At 39.6% G+C, this 19,358-nt stretch overlaps 1 protein-coding gene across 4 annotated transcripts in view; it reads right to left on the bottom strand.

Moving 5' to 3' along the window:
- Window positions 1–19,358, bottom strand: part of ppp3ca (protein phosphatase 3, catalytic subunit, alpha isozyme) — a 325,439-nt gene that overhangs the window by 95,240 nt on the left and 210,841 nt on the right. For all 4 annotated transcript variants that reach the window (XM_080201555.1, XM_080201556.1, XM_080201557.1 and 1 more), the window contains one exon: window positions 1,499–1,623. In XM_080201555.1, the coding sequence (XP_080057681.1) occupies window positions 1,499–1,623 (125 nt within the window). The remainder of the gene's footprint in view (window positions 1–1,498; window positions 1,624–19,358) is intronic.

Raw genomic sequence — 19,358 nt, 5'->3', positions numbered from 1 at the left:
TAGGGATCAGTAATTCAATGACTTTATTGGGATTTTATGACAATCTAACTGCTCGAGATATCAGCTTTATATCTTTGCAGCAATCTGGAAGGTTTCTTTGTCTTATTTTTGCTGACAGCCCATCAGTGGACTCTGATTGGTTGAGATGTTGCTATGCTGACTGCAGCAAGGAAATGTTTTTATTTAATTGGCAAAAGCACACCCCCTGGACGAATCTATCTGTTTGCAGAGACAGGGTCCTGCATATGAATATGTGAAGCTTCAGGCAATTGTAAGTGAGCCACACTGTGAGCCTGCCTGGTAATCCTAAACTGGTTGTTAGCATAATTCTCAGCACACTCAGAATTGTTCAGTAAGTGTTGTACAGTCATGGAATCACATCTAATGTTGGACACTATTTTGAATTTTGCAAGCATGGCTCGGTTGAGTAGTCAGTACTCTGCCAATTGGGAACAGCTAAAGGGCTATGCTATTTGATAAGATCCACCAGTCAGACATTGGGACATATGGTCTAGACGATTGACACCACTGGCACTGAAATTCATATACCACACTATTCAATCATTGTGATAGGCAGAATGTCTTTCTGACTTGAGGCAGCATCTGGTTAGTGGAGAATACCACTTGTTTTGCTACTGTATATTAGTTCCATGAAACAACTAGCTTTCCCTCTTGCTCAGACTGTTAAGAAATCTTACCTCTCCACAGTAATTTGAGGTAGACTGGGCACTTTTGGTTCTAAATGTGATGGACTCAGGTTCATTCATGAGTTTGGGCAACATACAGAGAGCAATTATCTGGTCAAGGTAGTCATTATCCTGTGCAACAGCTTTGGTGCATCTTCTCACAGCATCAAGCTTGTATGGTAAGCAAATGGCTAAGGCCCTCTTTATGAAGTTGTTAATAAGGCCAATCTTAAAGCATGTGGAGCTATAGGAATCCTAACATATATTTTGACTGCAGAAGGTAGTATTGCGGTAGGCAGTAGTAGAGAACCTATTCATAGGTTTCTCAACTAGCATGTCAAGAAAAGGAAACTTCTTGAACTGATCCATTTCAAAGGTGAATTTGAGTGCTGTCAACCTAAAGTTCAGTGTTGTTAGGGATGTATCAAGAAACGATCATTGAGAGTTAGGTTAGATGTACCATGGGTCTTTTTTAATGATTTAGAAACGTGGCTGTTACCATGTAACTTTTACTTGAATGTAAAATCAAGCATAGTTTTTTTTGGATTAAACACATTAATAATACCAAAGAAAGGACAGAATGGTGTTGCTTCATCTAAAAATATAACATGCACAAATTAATGGCCTGCACATAAATTAGGCCATGTTTTCTCAATACAGTAAATGTACCTGAAACAATTTTAAATCTATATATTTTACAAATGACTTAAAATTCTATTAAAAAAACATATTCATTTCTGAAATAAATGTGTGTCTATGTGTGAATAACAAATTCCACACTATTCAACGCTTTCTACACACAGAGTACTTGCCTCAATACTGAAGTAGCCCCTGTCCACATAATCTCCCAGAAAGAGGTAGCGAGTAGTGGCTGGTGACCCACCCACTTCAAAGAGCTTCATCAGGTCAAAGAACTGACCATGAATGTCTCCACAAACTAGGAAACAAAATACACAAGTTTACTTGACTACATGGCTTGGTAACTTCTGTGAAGTTAAATTTAAATATAATGCTACACTTAATTTTTTACTTTACACCATGGATAGCCAGTGTCCACATATTTGCTAAAAGTTAAAATGCTTATATTTTCATGTGTAATTCTTTGTGATAAATTAACTTTCTATGTGCATATAAAGTGATAACTAAGCCTTACATTAGATTTTTAAAAACATTTCCCATGGACTTTTTCAGATTTTGGTGTAGAAATCTAATTCACTTGTTCTATACAAGGCAAATTATAAAGGAGACCAGTTTGTGTTTTTGGCACATTACATTTAAAACTCTCAAAAACTAACACTGCTTCAATTAGGATGCATGGTACTTTGGAATCGTATTAACTTGAAACTAAAAATAACATAACATGCAGGTAAAACAATCAGGAGAACAACTGATGACATCTATTGCAGTGGATTGCAATTCAAGCTTAAGGAAGTCTTGCTGCAATTATATAGAGCATTGATGTAATCACACTTAGAATACTGTGTACAGTTTTGGTCTTGTCTCCTAAAGGAGGGTATTATTTCTTTGGAAAAAGTACAATGAAGCTTTGGTAGGCCAATTTCTGAATGAGGGAATTGTCTTATGAGGAAATATTGAGTAGAATGGGCTTGTATTATCTGGAATTTAGAGGAATGAGAGATGGTCCCATTGAAATATATGAAATTCTGAAGGAACTTGACAGGGAAGATACTGAGAGGCTGTTCCTCCTGATGGGCATTCTAGAACTTGGGATCATAGGCCCAGGGAGAACTTGACACGTGGAAATGAAATGAGGCAAATATTTCTTTATTCAGAGGTTATGAATCTTTGGTGCTCTCTATCTCATAGGACTATAAATGCTCTGTTGTTGAGCGTATTCAGTGGTAGCCATGATGTAGAGATGCTGGCGTTGGACTGAGATAAGCTGGGGTAACTGCTTACCCCAGTTCAACACCGGCATCTCTACGTCAGAGCATATTCAAGACAGCGATTAATAGATGTTTATACACCAATGGAACGAGGATACAGCATGCAAATTTCGGGTAGAAGGTCAGTCATTGCCTTATTGACTGATGGGGGGGTGTTCTAGGGGCCATATGGCCTACTTCTGTCCCTATTTCTTAGGTTTTATGTTAACTCATCTGTTCTATGATTGTGACCAGTGTTGAAGAGAGATCAATCTGGCAGGCCTGTGAGAAATGAATTAAATCCTGCATTCTCAAAGTTTAAAAAAAAATGAGATGTGGGACCCCAGTTTCAAGATTGCTTAAAACATGAATAGCTTTTTGGTTTAAACACATTAATAATAGCAAAAAAAGAACAGAATGGTGTTGTTTCATCTGAAAACATAACTCACACAAATTTCATTTACATTTTTAGTGTATAGTTTGACATGAAAAATGTTGTGAAAGCAAGTGTTGCAGGAGAATTCCTGTATATATGTTATGTAATAGCACAACGAGTACAACATCACACTTATCAGCGTAATCTATACAGGATGCTCAAAGAGAGCAGCATATTCAGGATATCACAATTTTTCTTGCTGCAGACCTCTGACACCTGAAGAGTATTCACAAGCCTTCTATTTGTGTAATGAATGGATTTGTTACTGATATGCTAAATTTCTTTACAGCAATTTCAACTTGCCATGAAAGACAAATTGGAACTCCATGGTCTGAATGCTCAATGTGCCTTTAAGGGAAATTTACTGAACCTAATTAGGTGGGTTCAGTAAATGGCATTGCAGAATCCCTAACTATTCCAAATGCAAACCTCATTATTTTAACTCAACTTCAGGATGATTTTCTAAGTTCGAAGCAGAAGGGAGATCAGGAAGAACTTAAATGCTTCAGGAGGAAAATATAATCAGCAATATTTCATCATATTGTTCACTATAATGAGGTTAGTAAACTTGGCAGATAGAGAACAATGGTATTGAATCAACACCTAGTTGTACTTATTTTAAATGTCAACAAAGATTGACAAAGAAGTTGATAAAGAAGGGTAGGAGAAACTATGAAGCTGGGCTAGCGCTTAATATAAAAAAGGATAGCAAGAGTTTTTATAAGTATATAAAAAGGAAGAGGCTGGCTAGGGTGAACGTTGGACCCTTAGAGGATGAGAAGGGGGACTTAGTGGTAGGGATGGAGAAATGGCTGAGGTCTTGAATAACTTTTTTGTTTCAGTCTTCACAGAGGAGGACGTGAATAATTTGCCGGGTGTTAGAGATGGAAAGGTGGTAGGACTGGAGGGTCTCAATAACATTACTGTTACTAGAGAGGCAGTGCTCGACAGACTGGAGGGGCTGATTGTGGACAAGTCCCCAGGACCGGATGGAATGCATCCGAGGGTTCTGAAAGAAATGGCGGAGGTGATAGTGGATGCCTTGGTGATTATTTTCCAGATGTCGCTGGATTCCGGGGAAGTGCCGGAAGATTGGAAAGCGGCTAATGTTACGCCGTTGTTTAAGAAGGGTGCCAGGCAAAAGGTGGGGAATTATAGGCCGGTTAGTTTAACGTCTGTTGTAAGTAAAATGTTAGAATCCGTCATCAAGGAGGAAATAGCGAGGCATCTTGAGGGGAATTGCTTGATAGAGCAGACGCAGCACGGTTTCGTTAAGGGGAAGTCGTGTCTGACAAATTTACTGGAGTTCTATGAGGATGTGTCTAGGGCGGTGGATAGAGGAGAGCCAGTGGATGTGGTCTTTCTTGATTTTCAGAAGGCGTTTGACAAAGTACCTCACAAGAGGTTATTGCAGAAGGTCAGGGGACATGGAGTTGGGGATAGGGTGTTAGCGTGGATAGAGGACTGGTTGTCAAATAGGAGGCAGAGAGTGGGGGTCAATGGGTGCTATTCGGATTGGCGGTTGGTGACTAGTGGAGTGCCCCAGGGGTCGGTGCTGGGGCTTCAGCTATTTACCATTTATATAGATGATCTGGAGGAGGGAACCGAGTGTATGGTGTCGAAATTTGCTGATGACACCAAGATTGGTGGAACGGCAAATTGCGCGGAGGGTGTGGAGAGTCTACAGAAGAATCTAGATAGGCTGGGCGAATGGGCCAGGAACTGGCAAATGGAATTTAATGTTGGCAAGTGTGAGGTGGTCCACTTTGGTAGGAATAATGGTAGGAAGGACTATTACTTATGTGGAGAAAAACTGCAGCAGGCGACGGTGCAGAGGGACCTTGGGGTCCTTGTGCATGAGTCGCAAAAACCCAGCTTGCAGGTACAGCAGGTGGTCAGGAAGGCGAATGGGATGCTGGCCTTCATAGCGAGGGGGATTGAATATAAAAGTAGGGAGGTCTTGCTGCGGCTATATAGGGCATTGGTGAGGCCGCAGCTGGAGTACTGTGTGCAGTTTTGGGCGCCGTACTTACGCAAGGATATTTTGGCCTTGGAGGGAGTGCAGAGGAGGTTTACTAGGCTGATGCCGGAGTTGAGGGGGTTGAGCTATGAGGAGAGGCTGAATAAACTAGGCTTGTACTCGTTAGAGTTTAGAAGAATGAGGGGAGATCTCATTGAGACGTATAAGATGATGAATGGGATGGATAGGATAGAGGTGGAGAGACTCTTCCCGCTCAGAAAGGACAGTAGGACTAGGGGGCACAGCCTCAAGATAAAGGGGGGGTGGTTTAGAACGGAGTTGAGGAAGAATTTCTTCACTCAAAGGGTGGTGAATCTCTGGAATTCTTTGCCCGTTGAAGTGGTGGAGGCTACCTCGCTAAATATTTTTAAGATGCTGGTTGATGGGTTTTTGATAAGAGAGGGGATTAAGGGTTATGGGGAGAGGGCGGGAATGTGGAACTGAGACACGACAGATCAGCCATGATCTTATTGAATGGCGGGGCAGGCTCGAAGGGCCAGATGGCCTACTCCTGCTCCTATTTCTTATGTTCTTATTTTAAATTAATTTGGTCAAGAGAAAGGGCGCCGTCACCATTTCACTTTTGGATTCAACATCTCTTCTGAATTGTATTAAGTAGTGCAGGGTATGTCAGTAATAAAAAGCTGAAAAAAAAGAATGGAGCAGCGAAGACATCACAGGAAAAGACTAAATGAGTGTGTTTATAATGTTCTTTAATTGTTTAGAATAGTTTTCACATGTTAATTTTATTTGCATTGTCCTAACATTGCTATAATACATCTGTTGCTGATGCACAAGTCGATTTACCACTGTTAATTCATAAGGCGAAGGCTTACAAAATGTCTGCAGAATTTTCCAGAGCTGTCACAAACCATGTGTTATTTATAAAAGTCTCATCTATTATTATTGATCAGAATGCAGATGTTGGGATCTTGCTGTGCACAAATTGGCTGTCACGTTTCATACATTACAATATTGATTCTACATTAGAAGTACTCCGTTGGCTATAAAGTACATGGGATGCCAAGATCATTAGTAATAATCATATAAGTGCAATTTTTCTCTTCAGGTACTGAAACCACCTCCCAACCCCCCTACCCGACTTCTCAAATCTGATATCAGCACTTTTTTGCTAAAAAAAAACCCTTCAACCTCATGTTATTACAAAATACTGTTCAATCTTTACTCACACAAGACCATGAGATGCAAGAGCAGAAATAGGCATTCAGCCCATCACTCTGGCCGAATAAAACCAAAACTGATCTGATATGATAATACTCAACTCCACGTTCCCGCCTTTTCCACATAACCCTTCAATCCTTTACTGATTAAAAATCTATCTATTCCAGCCTTGAACATTCTCAATGACCCAGCCTCTATAGTCTTCTGCAAGAAAGAATTCCACAGAATCACCATCTTCTGAGAGAAGAATCCCTCCTCATCTCTGTTTTAAATGGGTGACTTCTCACTCTGAAATCATGCCCTCTGATCACAAACTCTCCCTAAAGGCGAAACAGCCTCTCAGCGCTTAACTGTCAACTGCCCACATTTCAGGTCACCTCTCATTTTTCTATACTCCAATGAATACACCCATCCTACTCAAAGTCTCCTCATAAGAAAGTCCTCCTTACCTGGAATCAACCCGATGAACCTTCTCTAGACTGCCTTCAATGCCAGTTTATCTTTCCTGAGATAAGGGGATCAAAACTGTTCACAGTACTCTATCCTAAAATGTTAGATTTATTTCAGACAGTATCTCATTTGCAATAGGATGCATCAATACAAATTGCTTCCACCAGTTCCCTTGGAAGCCTGCTCCACAAATTGACCACTTGCTTACTGAAATAGTAGCACTGATTTCAATGGCAGGGAGAGAGACTGCGTTGACACAATGGAAGCAAGTTGTATATTTTTTCTTCTCGTGTGTTATGTTCAAGTCAAAGTAATCTTCAGCTACAGGTCCACTTCTGCACGTTAACAAAATTTTTAAAAATAGTTCACTTAAGTGGGCAATTATCTTTACCGCTGAAACAAAAGATGTCCACTTAAACTGATCTGAAGTAATTAGATGTTACAACTTTTTTTGTGATGTGTCTCAATTTACGGTAGTAAAAGTTAGAGAATAGTTTGCTTAATACTGCAATGATTTCAAATATTAAGATGAATATTTCCTACAGGATAAATTTGAATGTTTAATTTTAATAACGCGGATAGATGTAAAGTAGTGATAGTGTTAATCAAGATAACATTTCAAATCATCAGTACTGTAACAGATTAAAAAGGCATACAATTGTCAAATAATGCCTGTAGCAACCCGTAGCTGTAATTGAAAATTTCACCAAATAATGCCAAATCATATTTAGCTATGTTATTTTTAGCAATGATGGTTTCATACATATGTGGAGAGTCAATCTGCCATCTGTAAACCACATCTCTAGTCTTGCTATTACTTAATGCTACCTATTTTCCTACACTGTAATAATTGCTGTGGTATACTCAGCCAATGAAATACAAATATAACCTGACTGATCATCAGAAACATTTTTTCCAAAAATACATGGATCCTACTGCCAGGATAAAGGTAGCCTGATCTTTTTATAGGTGTTACTGTTTTTCAATTTGTATGACGTTGATCTTTTCTGAAATTCCAAGATACTTGGACAAGTTTTTTTCCTATTTTGTTTTCCAAAACCAGTACTTTGTGAAAATTAAATGGATATAGATATATACACGCAGATTTAAATTCTATCTTTTGTATCCATTATATAATAGTTATGAGATCCAAACGTGTGAAAATTTGTCCAAATTAATATGCTGTACATAATTCATGCAAAGCAACAACCAGACAGCTATAAAATGTTCTCGGTCACAAGAAAAGGTGATCACATAATTGTGGTATCACCTCAACACCGATCTACAGCAACAAGCCAGCAAGAGGACAGAACTGCTGGGACCATCAAGGTCTTTGTTGCTCACAATTTCGATGGCAATGTATCCTTCCAGCCTGGAGCTGGTGACAAGGTCAACATAGCAGTATTTGCTGTGCATCATGAAGGACACTGAGGCCGCGTATGCCAGGAAAAATTCACTGGGTGGAATTTTCCTTCTTTGAGATAATGTGTCATAGCGGGCTGGAAAAGCAGTGTTATAGCTGCCGGCCCAAACAATGGCTTTTCCCGCATTACTGCTAGCAACTTAGAAATAAAAATCCAAGGGGCAGGTCCCACTGCAGTATATTGATGGAGCTGTCCTGTCATCAAGTTTTTTTTTTAAGATTGGGGCACCATTATTAAAGGCGAGCTCTGTACAAAAAAAAAGAATCTGCCTCCTTGGGCAGATTATCTGCCCTTTACAGAAGTTGCTTATTTTTCTGTTTTAAAACAGGCCCGATAAAGTGCTTTCAGGTTGGCACCCAAGCAGTGAAGTTCGAAAATCTACACCATTGTGATAAATGGACTCTTCCATGCAGAATAAATAGGTAACAAAAAATATTTCCGTAATCATGATGAAAATTATAACTATCCAGTTTTCTGGATCTATTCTGTCAGGAATATAAGGAAATACAGGAAACTGACAGGCAACTTATTTGCTATCAGCCTTATTCTATATTTAAATTTAAATCTAATAAATTTGCTTTGAAGAGTTTGTATCAGAAATACATCTGAAGAGCTCTTCCCCAGTAACCAGTAATTGAATGTGGAATAAAGATTTAACAGTATCACTATCTGTAGTGCCAATTAGTATTTCAAAGATGGTGCAAACTTGAAAGACAAAATTGGAACATGAAAATCAAACCATTTCTCAAGCCAGCAGTTAAGAATCATTCCACTGCAGGCCATTATGACTGCTTTGTCTGTGCTGACAATTGCCTGGCATTACCTAACAGATTGTATGAAATACTGCAGAAATGTTACCATGTTCACACTATGCACAGAGTTCTTGAATCATTAATATTTGCAAAACTAAATTTTATCAAACCTGAAGCATTTTGAATTATTCTGGAAATGATGGGCCAACAAGGTTATGACCAATGATTTAACAATACTAATGCGTCTTTTAAGTTTACGTTTATTTATTGGTGTGACAAGTAGGCTTACATTAACACTGTAATGAAGTTACTTTAAAAATCCCCTAATTGCCACACTCTGACGCCTGTTCGGGTACACTAAGGGAGAATTTAAGAACATAAACATAAGAACATAAGAAATAGGAGCAGGAGTAGGCCATCTGGCCCTTCAAGCCCGCCCCGCCATTCAATAAGATCATGGCTGATCTGTCGTGGCTCAGTTCCACATTCCCGCCCTCTCCCCATAACCCTTAATCCCCTCTCTTATCAAAAACCCATCAACCAGCATCTTAAAAATATTTAGCGAGGTAGCCTCCACCACTTCAACGGGCAGAGAATTCCAGAGATTCACCACCCTTTGAGTGAAGAAGTTCTTCCTCAACTCCGTTTTAAACCGCCCCCCCTTTATCTTGAGGCTGTGCCCCCTAGTCCTACTGTCCTTTCTGAGCGGGAAGAGTCTCTCCACCTCTATCCTATCCATCCCATTCATCATCTTGTACGTCTCAATGAGATCTCCCCTCATTCTTCTAAACTCTAACGAGTACAAGCCTAGTTTATTCAGCCTCTCCTCATAGCTCAACCCCCTCAACTCTGGCATCAGCCTAGTAAACCTCCTCTGCACGCCCTCCAAGGCCAAAATATCCTTGCGTAAGTACGGCACCCAAAACTGCACACAGTACTCTAGCTGCGGCCTCACCAATGCCCTATACAGCTGCAGCAAGACCATAGCGAGAGGGATTGAATATAAAAGTAGGGAGGCCAGCATCCCATTCGCCTTCCTGACCACCTGCTGTACCTGCAAGCTGGGTTTTTGCGACTCATGCACAAGGACCCCGAGGTCCCTCTGCACCGTCGCCTGCTGCAGTTTGTCTCCACGTAAGTAATAATCCTTCCAACTATTATTCCTACCAAAGTGGACCACCTCGCACTTGCCAACATTAAATTCCATTTGCCAGTTCCTGGCCCATTCGCCCAGCCTATCTAGATCCTTCTGCAGACTCTCCACACCCTCCACGCAATTTGCCGTTCCACCAATCTTGGTGTCATCAGCAAATTTCGACACCATACACTCGGTTCCCTCCTCCAGATCATCTATATAAATGGTAAATAGCTGAGGCCCCAGCACCGACCCCTGGGGCACTCCGCTAGTCACCAACCGCCAATCCGAATAGCACCCATTGACCCCCACTCTCTGCCTCCTATTTGACAACCAGTCCTCTATCCACGCTAACACCCTATCCCCAACTCCATGTCCCCTGACCTTCTGCAATAACCTCTTGTGACGTACCTTGTCAAACGCCTTCTGAAAATCAAGACCACATCCACCGGCTCTCCTCTATCCACCGCCCTAGACACATCCTCATAGAACTCCAGTAAATTTGTCAGACACAACTTCCCCTTAACGAAACCGTGCTGCGTCTGCTCTATCAAGCAATTCCCCTCAAGATGCCTCGCTATTTCCTCCTTGATGACGGATTCTAACATTTTACCTACAACAGATGTTAAACTAACCGGCCTATAATTCCCCGCCTTTTGCCTGGCACCCTTCTTAAACAATGGCGTAACATTAGCCGCTTTCCAATCTTCTGGCACTTCCCCGGAATCCAGCGATGTCTGGAAAATAATCACCAAGGCATCCACTATCACCTCCGCCATTTCTTTCAGAACCCTCGGATGCATTCCATCCGGTCCTGGGGACTTGTCCACAATCAGCCCCTCCAGTCTGTCGAGCACCGCCTCTCTAGTAACAGTAATGTCATTGAGACCCTCCAGTCCTACCACCTTTCCATCTCTAACACCCGGCAAATTATTCACGTCCTCCTCCGTGAAGACCGAAACAAAAAAGTTATTCAAGACCTCAACCATTTCCCCATCCCCTACCACTAAGTCCCCCTTCTCATCCTCTAAGGGTCCAACGTTCACCCTAGCCAGCCTCTTCCTTTTTATATACTTATAAAAACTCTTGCTATCCTTTTTTATATTAAGCGCTAGCCCAGCTTCATAGTTTCTCCTACCCTTCTTTATCAATTTCTTTGTCAATTTTTGTTGACATTTAAACCTCTCCCAATCCTCTTCTCGCCCACTACTCTTAGCTACTCTAAACGCCTCCGCTTTTAATTTAACACTTTCCTTCATCTCCTTCGTTATCCACGGCTTATTACCTCTCCTCCTACTGTCCTTTTTGACCATCGGAATAAATTTCTGCTGAGCACTAAGAAAGATCTCCTTAAAAATCCTCCACTGCTCCTCGGCAGACCTACCTTCCAACGCGCTCCCCCAGTCCACATTCGCCAATTCCTCTCTCATCCTACCGTACTGCCCTCTGTTCAAACAAAGGACACGTGTCCGGGAACCCACTTTGTCCTCCTCCACCTGCACCAGAAACTCCACCTAACAATGATCACTCTCCCCAAGAGGATCCTAGCACTTGACCAGCACGTCTTTTGGATGCATGTGGAGGAAATCCACGGAGACATGAGGAGAACGTGCAGGCTCCACACAGACAGTGACCCAAGTTGCCTGGGTCCCTGGCATTGTGAGATGGCATTGCTAACCACTGTGCCACATGGCCACCATTTTCTTTTAAGAAAATAGGACTGATTGTTTTGTTATAGAATAAAATGGGACATGTTCACAGAGCAATAAAAGCACTTTAATGCAAGCATTAATATGCATGTACATAAATACAGATGTTTTTCTTCTGCAGTACATTCTATTAGCTCTATTTGGTGAGTTTCTCTTCAGGAGCAGTTTAAGCTACAGTTTTTCTGAACCATGATTTCAGCACAGAATCTTTAATTTTACTGGAAAACATAATGCCAGTTTACACACTGCCAAAACCAATTATTATTTAAAATATGAATAGATGAAATAATCAGATAGTCAAGCTAAGTCAGAAAAGGGAAAATAGCAAGAAATAGGGTGACTGATAAATACGCTTTAATTTAGTAGAACACACTTTGATTTCTAGATTTGACTGAATTAACAGAGTTTTCAGATTGGCACCCAAGCAGTGAAGTTAAAAAATCTATGCCATTGTGTTAAATGGACTCTTCAATGCAGACTAAATAGGTAATAAAAAGATTTCCGTAATTATATTGAAAATTATATTTATCCAGTTTTATGGATCTATTTTGTCAGGAATATAAAGAAATATAGTAAACTGACAGGAGTGACTATCTTGAGAGACAATTTACACATTTAGCAACACAAAACATGAAAAAGGAAAGCTGTTTCAAAACACCTTACAGTCAATGAAGTCCTTTTTTGATGCGTTAGGTAACATAGAAAACACACCGGCTAATTTGTGCATAGCAAAACTCCCACAAACAGCAATGTGATTATGACCATATAGTCTATTTTTTGTGAAATTGATTGAGGGATAAATTTTGGCTGGAACACTTAGAATTCTTCTTTTAAATAATGCCATGGGATCTTTTACATCCACCCAATCTGGCAGATGGGGTTTCGGTTTAACATCACATGTAAATGAGAATATCTCTTAAAGAGATGGACTGAAGTGTAATAATATCATTGCTAATGATGCATTCAATACAAATACATTTATGAATTGTAAATTTTAATCATAAAAGGAAAGTTTGTCACTTCTACTGCAGCATCAGCATCATCAGTGACCTTCTTGGCATCTAGCTACCTGCTCAGAAATATCCAAATCCAATGATCTTCAGTTAATACATGTTGATTATCCAATAATCATGATTAAAACAATATCCACTGACTGATGACCTCATTAATAAAATTAATTTTCTGAAGAATGAATTGTTATACAGTCTGTCTGCCAAAATCCTAACCAACAATAACGTTACAGTGAATTGTAATTGCCATTTGGCAAAATATTCTACAGAGCATTTTTCAGTTGTGTTTAAGTATTTTTTTTGCATAGCAATACTTTATCAGCCATTATGTAGATGCAATTAAAGGTTATTGCCTCTGCCGCAGTCAATGTTACGTTTCAGGATGGTTTTGACCATTTTCCAATTGGAAGAATTTAGAAACCATTATGGAAATGAAAATCAAGTTGCCTGTATAATAGTTGACCCATTCACAGTGCCACAAAATGAAAATATGCCTCAGTCTCTGCCAACTACAAGGGAGCGTGGAGTTTTGATTCATCGATATCTTCAATTGCCAAAGTTGAATCTGATTAATCCAGCAGACAATCTGAAGATTTGAGGAAGGTCTGATATATTCATGCACTTTGCAATAGTCCTTGCATTGCACAAAGCATTTGCTGAGTTGCATACTTTAGTTGAATATATTGCGAGTATTCACATATAATGGGCTATAACTTCTGGTGGAGTGAAAAATGAGTGAGACTGCCATGGAGGGTGGGGTGTAGCCAGGGACGTGGAGTGCAGTCAGGAGGTTGAGGGTATAGTCAGGATGGCAAATCCATTCAGGAATGGTGGTGCAGTCAGATGGTAGGAAGGGCAGTTAGGGAGGTGATAGTATAATCCAGGGATGAGAAGGGCAGTTGGGGTTCCCGTGTGGAAGTGTGTTTGGGATGTGGGGGTATACTTGGGCAGGAGGGGGCAGTTGGAATTCCTGTGGTAGGGGGAGGAGCAGGGGGATGCAGGGGCCAGTGTGGGAGAAAGTGGAGAGGAATCCGGTGAGGGGGGTCAGTGTTACAGTTACCCAGAAGCGGTTTTAATTCTTTTAACTTTCTCTGTATAACTTTTACTGTAACAGTTGGAACCATCAGTAGTTAGTGATTAAATTGTGGTATTGGATGAATCCCAGAGCAGGGAAAATGTCCATTGTAAGTCTGAGCTTCCTGGAGATTCTCTGTGCAATCCTTATCTGGGAACATCCAGCGTTTAGGATTTGGTCTACCCCAAGATATACTGCCTGGGGAGCTACAAGGTAAGGGTCAATAACGTTCAAGATGATTTTCACAGTCATTTCATTGCAGTATTACTGTAAGCCTACTTGTGACAGTAATAAATAAATTTTAATCTAAGAAGATATTGAAATGTTATTCAGATCTTGGATTTAATTTCTCCGTCTTCTCGGTTTCTAAAGTTGCTGCTGTCTTTCTCCTACATTTGCTAACACTACGCTACTTTTCTCTGCTGCAAACACCTTTCTTCACCAACCACACAGAAAATGAGTCTGTTCCCAAACATGAGGAAGTTCAGCTATCTGGAAAAACTGGAGGAACTGGAGTTATTTTCCTTAGAGCACAGAAGGTTAAGGAGAGACTTAATAGCAATGATATTGCAAATTATAAGCAGTTCTGATTAAGCAACTGGGGAGAAACCATTTCCTCTGGAAAGTGAAACAGGAACCAGCAGTTATAGATTTGACATAATTGATAACAGAACTAGAAGGAAAATAAAGACAAATTTCTTTACATTGGCCATTGTTAAGATCTCAAACACACACCTGAGAACCCTGCTGGAATCAGATTCCATGGTAAATTTTAAAAGGCAATTGGACATGTGCTTGACGAGGTTGAATTTTAAGGGTTTTGCAGAGAAAAAGTGGAGTATGGGACTAAATTGAACATCTCTTTCGAAGGGTTAGCACATGTATAATGGGCAGAAAGGCCTCCATCTGCACTTTGAGATTCAATGATCTTTCAATCTGATACCATATCACACTTTATTCATTTTACCAAAATAGTAAAACTTCCTGTTTGAAAATTCAAATTATGTTAAAAATGTAATTAAAAACAGTGTCACATAAGTAAATAGAATTTACAATTTTGTCTGAATTGTTTTCAATGCCAATCACTTCATAATCAGCTCAAAACCCCCTAGTATGGCATATCCCCGGGAAACTTTCACTCCTCACCATGTATCGTACTCCTAAATTATATTTTATACACAAAATAAGCACTCTTGAATACATTTATTTTATCTGTATCTTGTTTAAGCATGTTAAGTCAAGCATCTGCTGTTCAATTGTGACACTGCTATAAATACAAGTGATTGGACTAAAATGATAATCATTATTTTAGAATCTCCATGTTATCATTAAGGCACAAGAGACTAATGTTTAACAATTTCCCAGTTGGAATTGACAACTCAATTTATCTCAGAAATAAACCATTGGCAGTGTGAAATATTTGAGTTGGTCTCTTCATGAGCTTGCACGATCTCAATGGTAAGATTTACTTGTATATTCCAGCACCATGAGCCATAAGAAGAATCTGGCCTATGATACACTATATAGTTGAACCTATAAAGATCAGGCACTTTGTAATCTGCCAACAAACAGATCCATGTTTTCATTATTTCATAATAATCTCAAGTAGTTTCATGCACATCTTATAACAGTTTATTTAAAAAGATAACTTTATGTTATATCAAATATTCAACCACATTTGCAGAACTGAAAACCTTCAAAATATTAAATTGAATTCAGAATTCTTTACGTTCACTATTTTAAATTTTGGATAACATTAACAGGCAACCGTATAAATACAGAATGTGCATAAATTTATCATGTTAATTGTAACTATAAGTATTTACTATACAGGAAAATAGAGATAGACTATAGTGGTATGAAATATCCTCATGATCAGCAAACTTTATGTACAACATACATATAAAATCAATTTTATCACTGCACTTAGCACATGCTATTTTTTCCACTTACACAAAGAATTCCTACAGTACAAAAGGAGGCTATTCGGCCCATCAAATCTGCACTGACTCTCAGACAGTATTTTTGCCAGCCATCCCCAGAACCCTACACAATTCCCATGGCTAATCCATCTAACCTGTGCATCCTGGGACATGAAAGGACAATTTAACATAGCCAATTCACTTAACCTTTGGAATGTGGGACGAAACAAAAGCACCCAGGTGAAACCCATGCAGACACTCACCCAAGGCCAGAATCAAACCCAGATCCCTGACACTGTGAGGCAGTAGTGCGAACCACTGTGTCGCCCTCATATCAATTGCGGAAATAACCAGAAGGTTGACAGTTTTGTAATCAGTGATTAACAGAAGATAGCAAACTTAAGTCTCAGAATTGCTATAATTTGAACTTGTTGGATTCAGGTGGATAAATTACATGAGGCCAGAGGGTGGATTTACGCATGGATATTAAACTCTACATTAGGCAAAAGAATCTTCCTGATTAAACTTCTCTGGTTAGTCATAGAATTGCAAAAGAAAGAAACAATTCATTCAACCTAACAAGAGTGCTGCTTTTTATACTCTAGATATGTATACTAATTCTATGCACCTGCTCATTTCTGTATCACTTTCTCCTATTCTTCCACCCCTTATTTAACCTACTCTTACATATTAATACTGTCTCTAGGTGGGTAGTTATAATCAGATCAACTACAATTTTATTGAATGTTAGAGCAGGGTCAAGGGGGTGTACTCCTGCTCCTAATTCATATGCTCACTTATACTCCAATCACTAAATCACAACAGAAGTGCAATCCATAGCTGTGCGAGTCACCGTGCATAAAAAAAATCACAAGAGCTAGCTTAACATTTAGGCTGAAACTTACACTGACGTCATAGTCTTGCTCCTCTACCTCGTTTACTTACCAGTGTCAAAAGTTGTAGGAAGGTTATGGAGAGTAGAGGAAATAGAATACATTTTATTTTTATAAAGCTACTATCACAAGATAAAGTTTGAGAACAGCTCAACATCACATTTGCGTTATGAAAAATATGGTCATCATTATCAGCAGAGGAATAATTTTTTTTTGATTACTTCTGGGTTTTATGCACATTTCTCCCCTCTAACATCTTTTTCTGTAATCCAGGGTGCTGATGGGGACAGAAGCGTGGGAGAAGAATTAGCAAATTATGATTTATATATTCACTACTCAACGGCACAACTGCACCATCAAGGAGAACACAACTACTCCTCTGTTGTATGCAAGATTACTTCTAGTATGTACATTAGTAAAATCAACGTGATTAAATATGGAATTAGACTCTAGAGAGGAAGAAAGATTGTGAGAGGGAAAATGCATCCGTGGCTAAACAAGGAGGTTAAAGATAACATAAAGGAACAAACTAACACATCATATTGCAAAGGTCAGTGGCAGGCTGGAGGATTGAGAAACTTTTAAAGACCAACAAAGGGTTACTAAAAAAAGTAATAAAAAAAGCAAAGGTAAATTATGAAAGAAATCTAGCACAAAATATGAAAACAGATAGCAAAAGATTCTATAAGTATATAAAAAAGGAACAGAATAGCTAAAATCAATGTTGGTCCCTCAGCGGACGAGAGTTAGTAATGGGGAACACAGAAATTGCAGTGACATTAAATCAATATTTTGCTTTGGTTTTTATAGTGGAGGACACAAGAACCATCCCAATAGTACAGGTAAGTATAGAGGTTGCTGAAAAGGAGGAACTTTATACAATTGCCATCACTTGGGAAAAATTACTGAGTAAACTATTGGGATTAAAGGTAGACAGATCCCCAGGATCTGATGGCCTCCAGTAGGGAACTACCGACCAGTTAATTTACCGTCTGTCGTTGGAAAGTTGTTAGAATCCATTATTAAGGAAGTAGTAACGAAACATTAGAAAGTCAAAACATAACCCATTAGAGTCAACATGGTTATATAAAGGGTAAATTGTGTTTCACTCATTTACTAGAGTTCTTCGAAGATGTACCAAGCAACGTGGATAACGACGGTCTTGTAAATGTAGTATATCTGGACTTCCAAAAGGCATTTGATAAGGTGCCATACAAAAAGGTCAATACACAAGGTAGCATCCCAAGGGATAATATATTAGCTTGGATAAAAGATTGCAAACCAACTAAAAGCAGACAGTCAAGCTAAATGGATCTTTTTCTGGTTAGGAAGTTGTAACTGTGGTGTGCTGCAGGGGTCAGCCCTCAGACCCCAACTATTTACAATCTATGTTAATGACTTGGATGCAGGGATGGAAAGTACTCCAGCCAAATTTACAGATGACACTAAAATAGGTGGGAAAGCAAGTTGCAACGGGGAAGCAAGAAATTTACAAATGGATATAGATTAGTTAGGTGAGTGGGTCAAAATTTAGCAGGTGGAATTTAACATGGATAAGTGTGAGGTTGTCCACCTTGGTCAGAGGAATAAAAAGGCAACTTATCTTCCAAATGGAGAGAAACTTCAGAGTTCTTCAGTGCAGAGGGATTGTGTGTCCTCGTGCATAAATCACAGGTGGTTAATATGCAGTGAAGCAGTTGGAATTTTGGTGTTCATTGCCGATAGAATCAAGTATAAAAGTAGGGAAATACTTTTGCAACTGTACAGGGCAATGGTGAGACTGCATCTGGAGTATTACACACAGTTTTCTTCCTTTTACTAGAATAAGCAGGTAAATGTATTAGAAGCAGTTCAGTGGAGGATCATTGGATTTATTCAAGGGATGAAGGACTTGTCTTATTAAGAGAGATCGAGCAGTTTAAGCCTATACTTGCTGGAGTTCAGAAGAATGAGAGGAGATTTAGCTGAGGTATATCAGGTGCTAAATAGAACTGGCAGGATATACAGAGAGGATATTTCACCTTGTTAGGCATTCTAGAATGGGAGGCCACAGGTTTATGCTCTGGGGTGACAGAATTAAAACAGAAATGAGGAGAAATTACTTCACTCAAAAGGTTGTGAATCTGTGCGATTCTCTAATCCTGAGTGTAGTGGATGCCAGAACAGTAAACAAATTTGAGGGGATAGAAAGTTTCTTCTTTAGTAGCGGGATGAAGAATTATGGAGAGCAGGCAGGACGGTAGAGATGAGGCCAAAATGAGATCAGCCATTATTGTATTATATGGAGAAGCAACTTTGAGCTTTTGAATTGCCTACTCCTGCTCTTAGTTCTTGTGTTCTAGAATCCCTACAGTGCAGAAGGAGCCACTTGGCCTATCCCTGTAACCCCACATATTTACCTTGCCATTCCCCCTGACAGTAAAGAGCAATTTAGCATGGTGAATCAACCTAACTCACACATCTCTGGGCTATGGGAGGAAACCGGAGCACTTGGAGGAAACCCACACAGACACGGGGAGAATATGCAAACTCTACATAGACGTAGGAATTGAACCCAGGTCCCAGGCACTGTGAGGCAGCAGTGCTAACTACTGTGCCACACCAACTCCAAATAATTGTACTCAAAGCTAGACGATCAGGTCATTAGAAACCAAGTTTTCTGTAGTTTGAAGCAGTGAATTGTGATCACACACTAGATAGAAAATAGGAATATTGCAACTACTTACTTCAAGTTGAGCTGCAAAGTAAAGCTGTGTGAGGATAATATGGTTGACTTTG

Source organism: Carcharhinus amblyrhynchos, chromosome 13 (assembly GCF_965287045.1).
Source record: "Carcharhinus amblyrhynchos chromosome 13, sCarAmb.v2.hapA, whole genome shotgun sequence".
Lineage (NCBI taxonomy): Eukaryota > Metazoa > Chordata > Chondrichthyes > Carcharhiniformes > Carcharhinidae > Carcharhinus > Carcharhinus amblyrhynchos.
The sequence above is the reverse complement of the archived record's forward strand: the minus strand, read 5'-3'. Positions and strand labels throughout refer to the sequence as shown.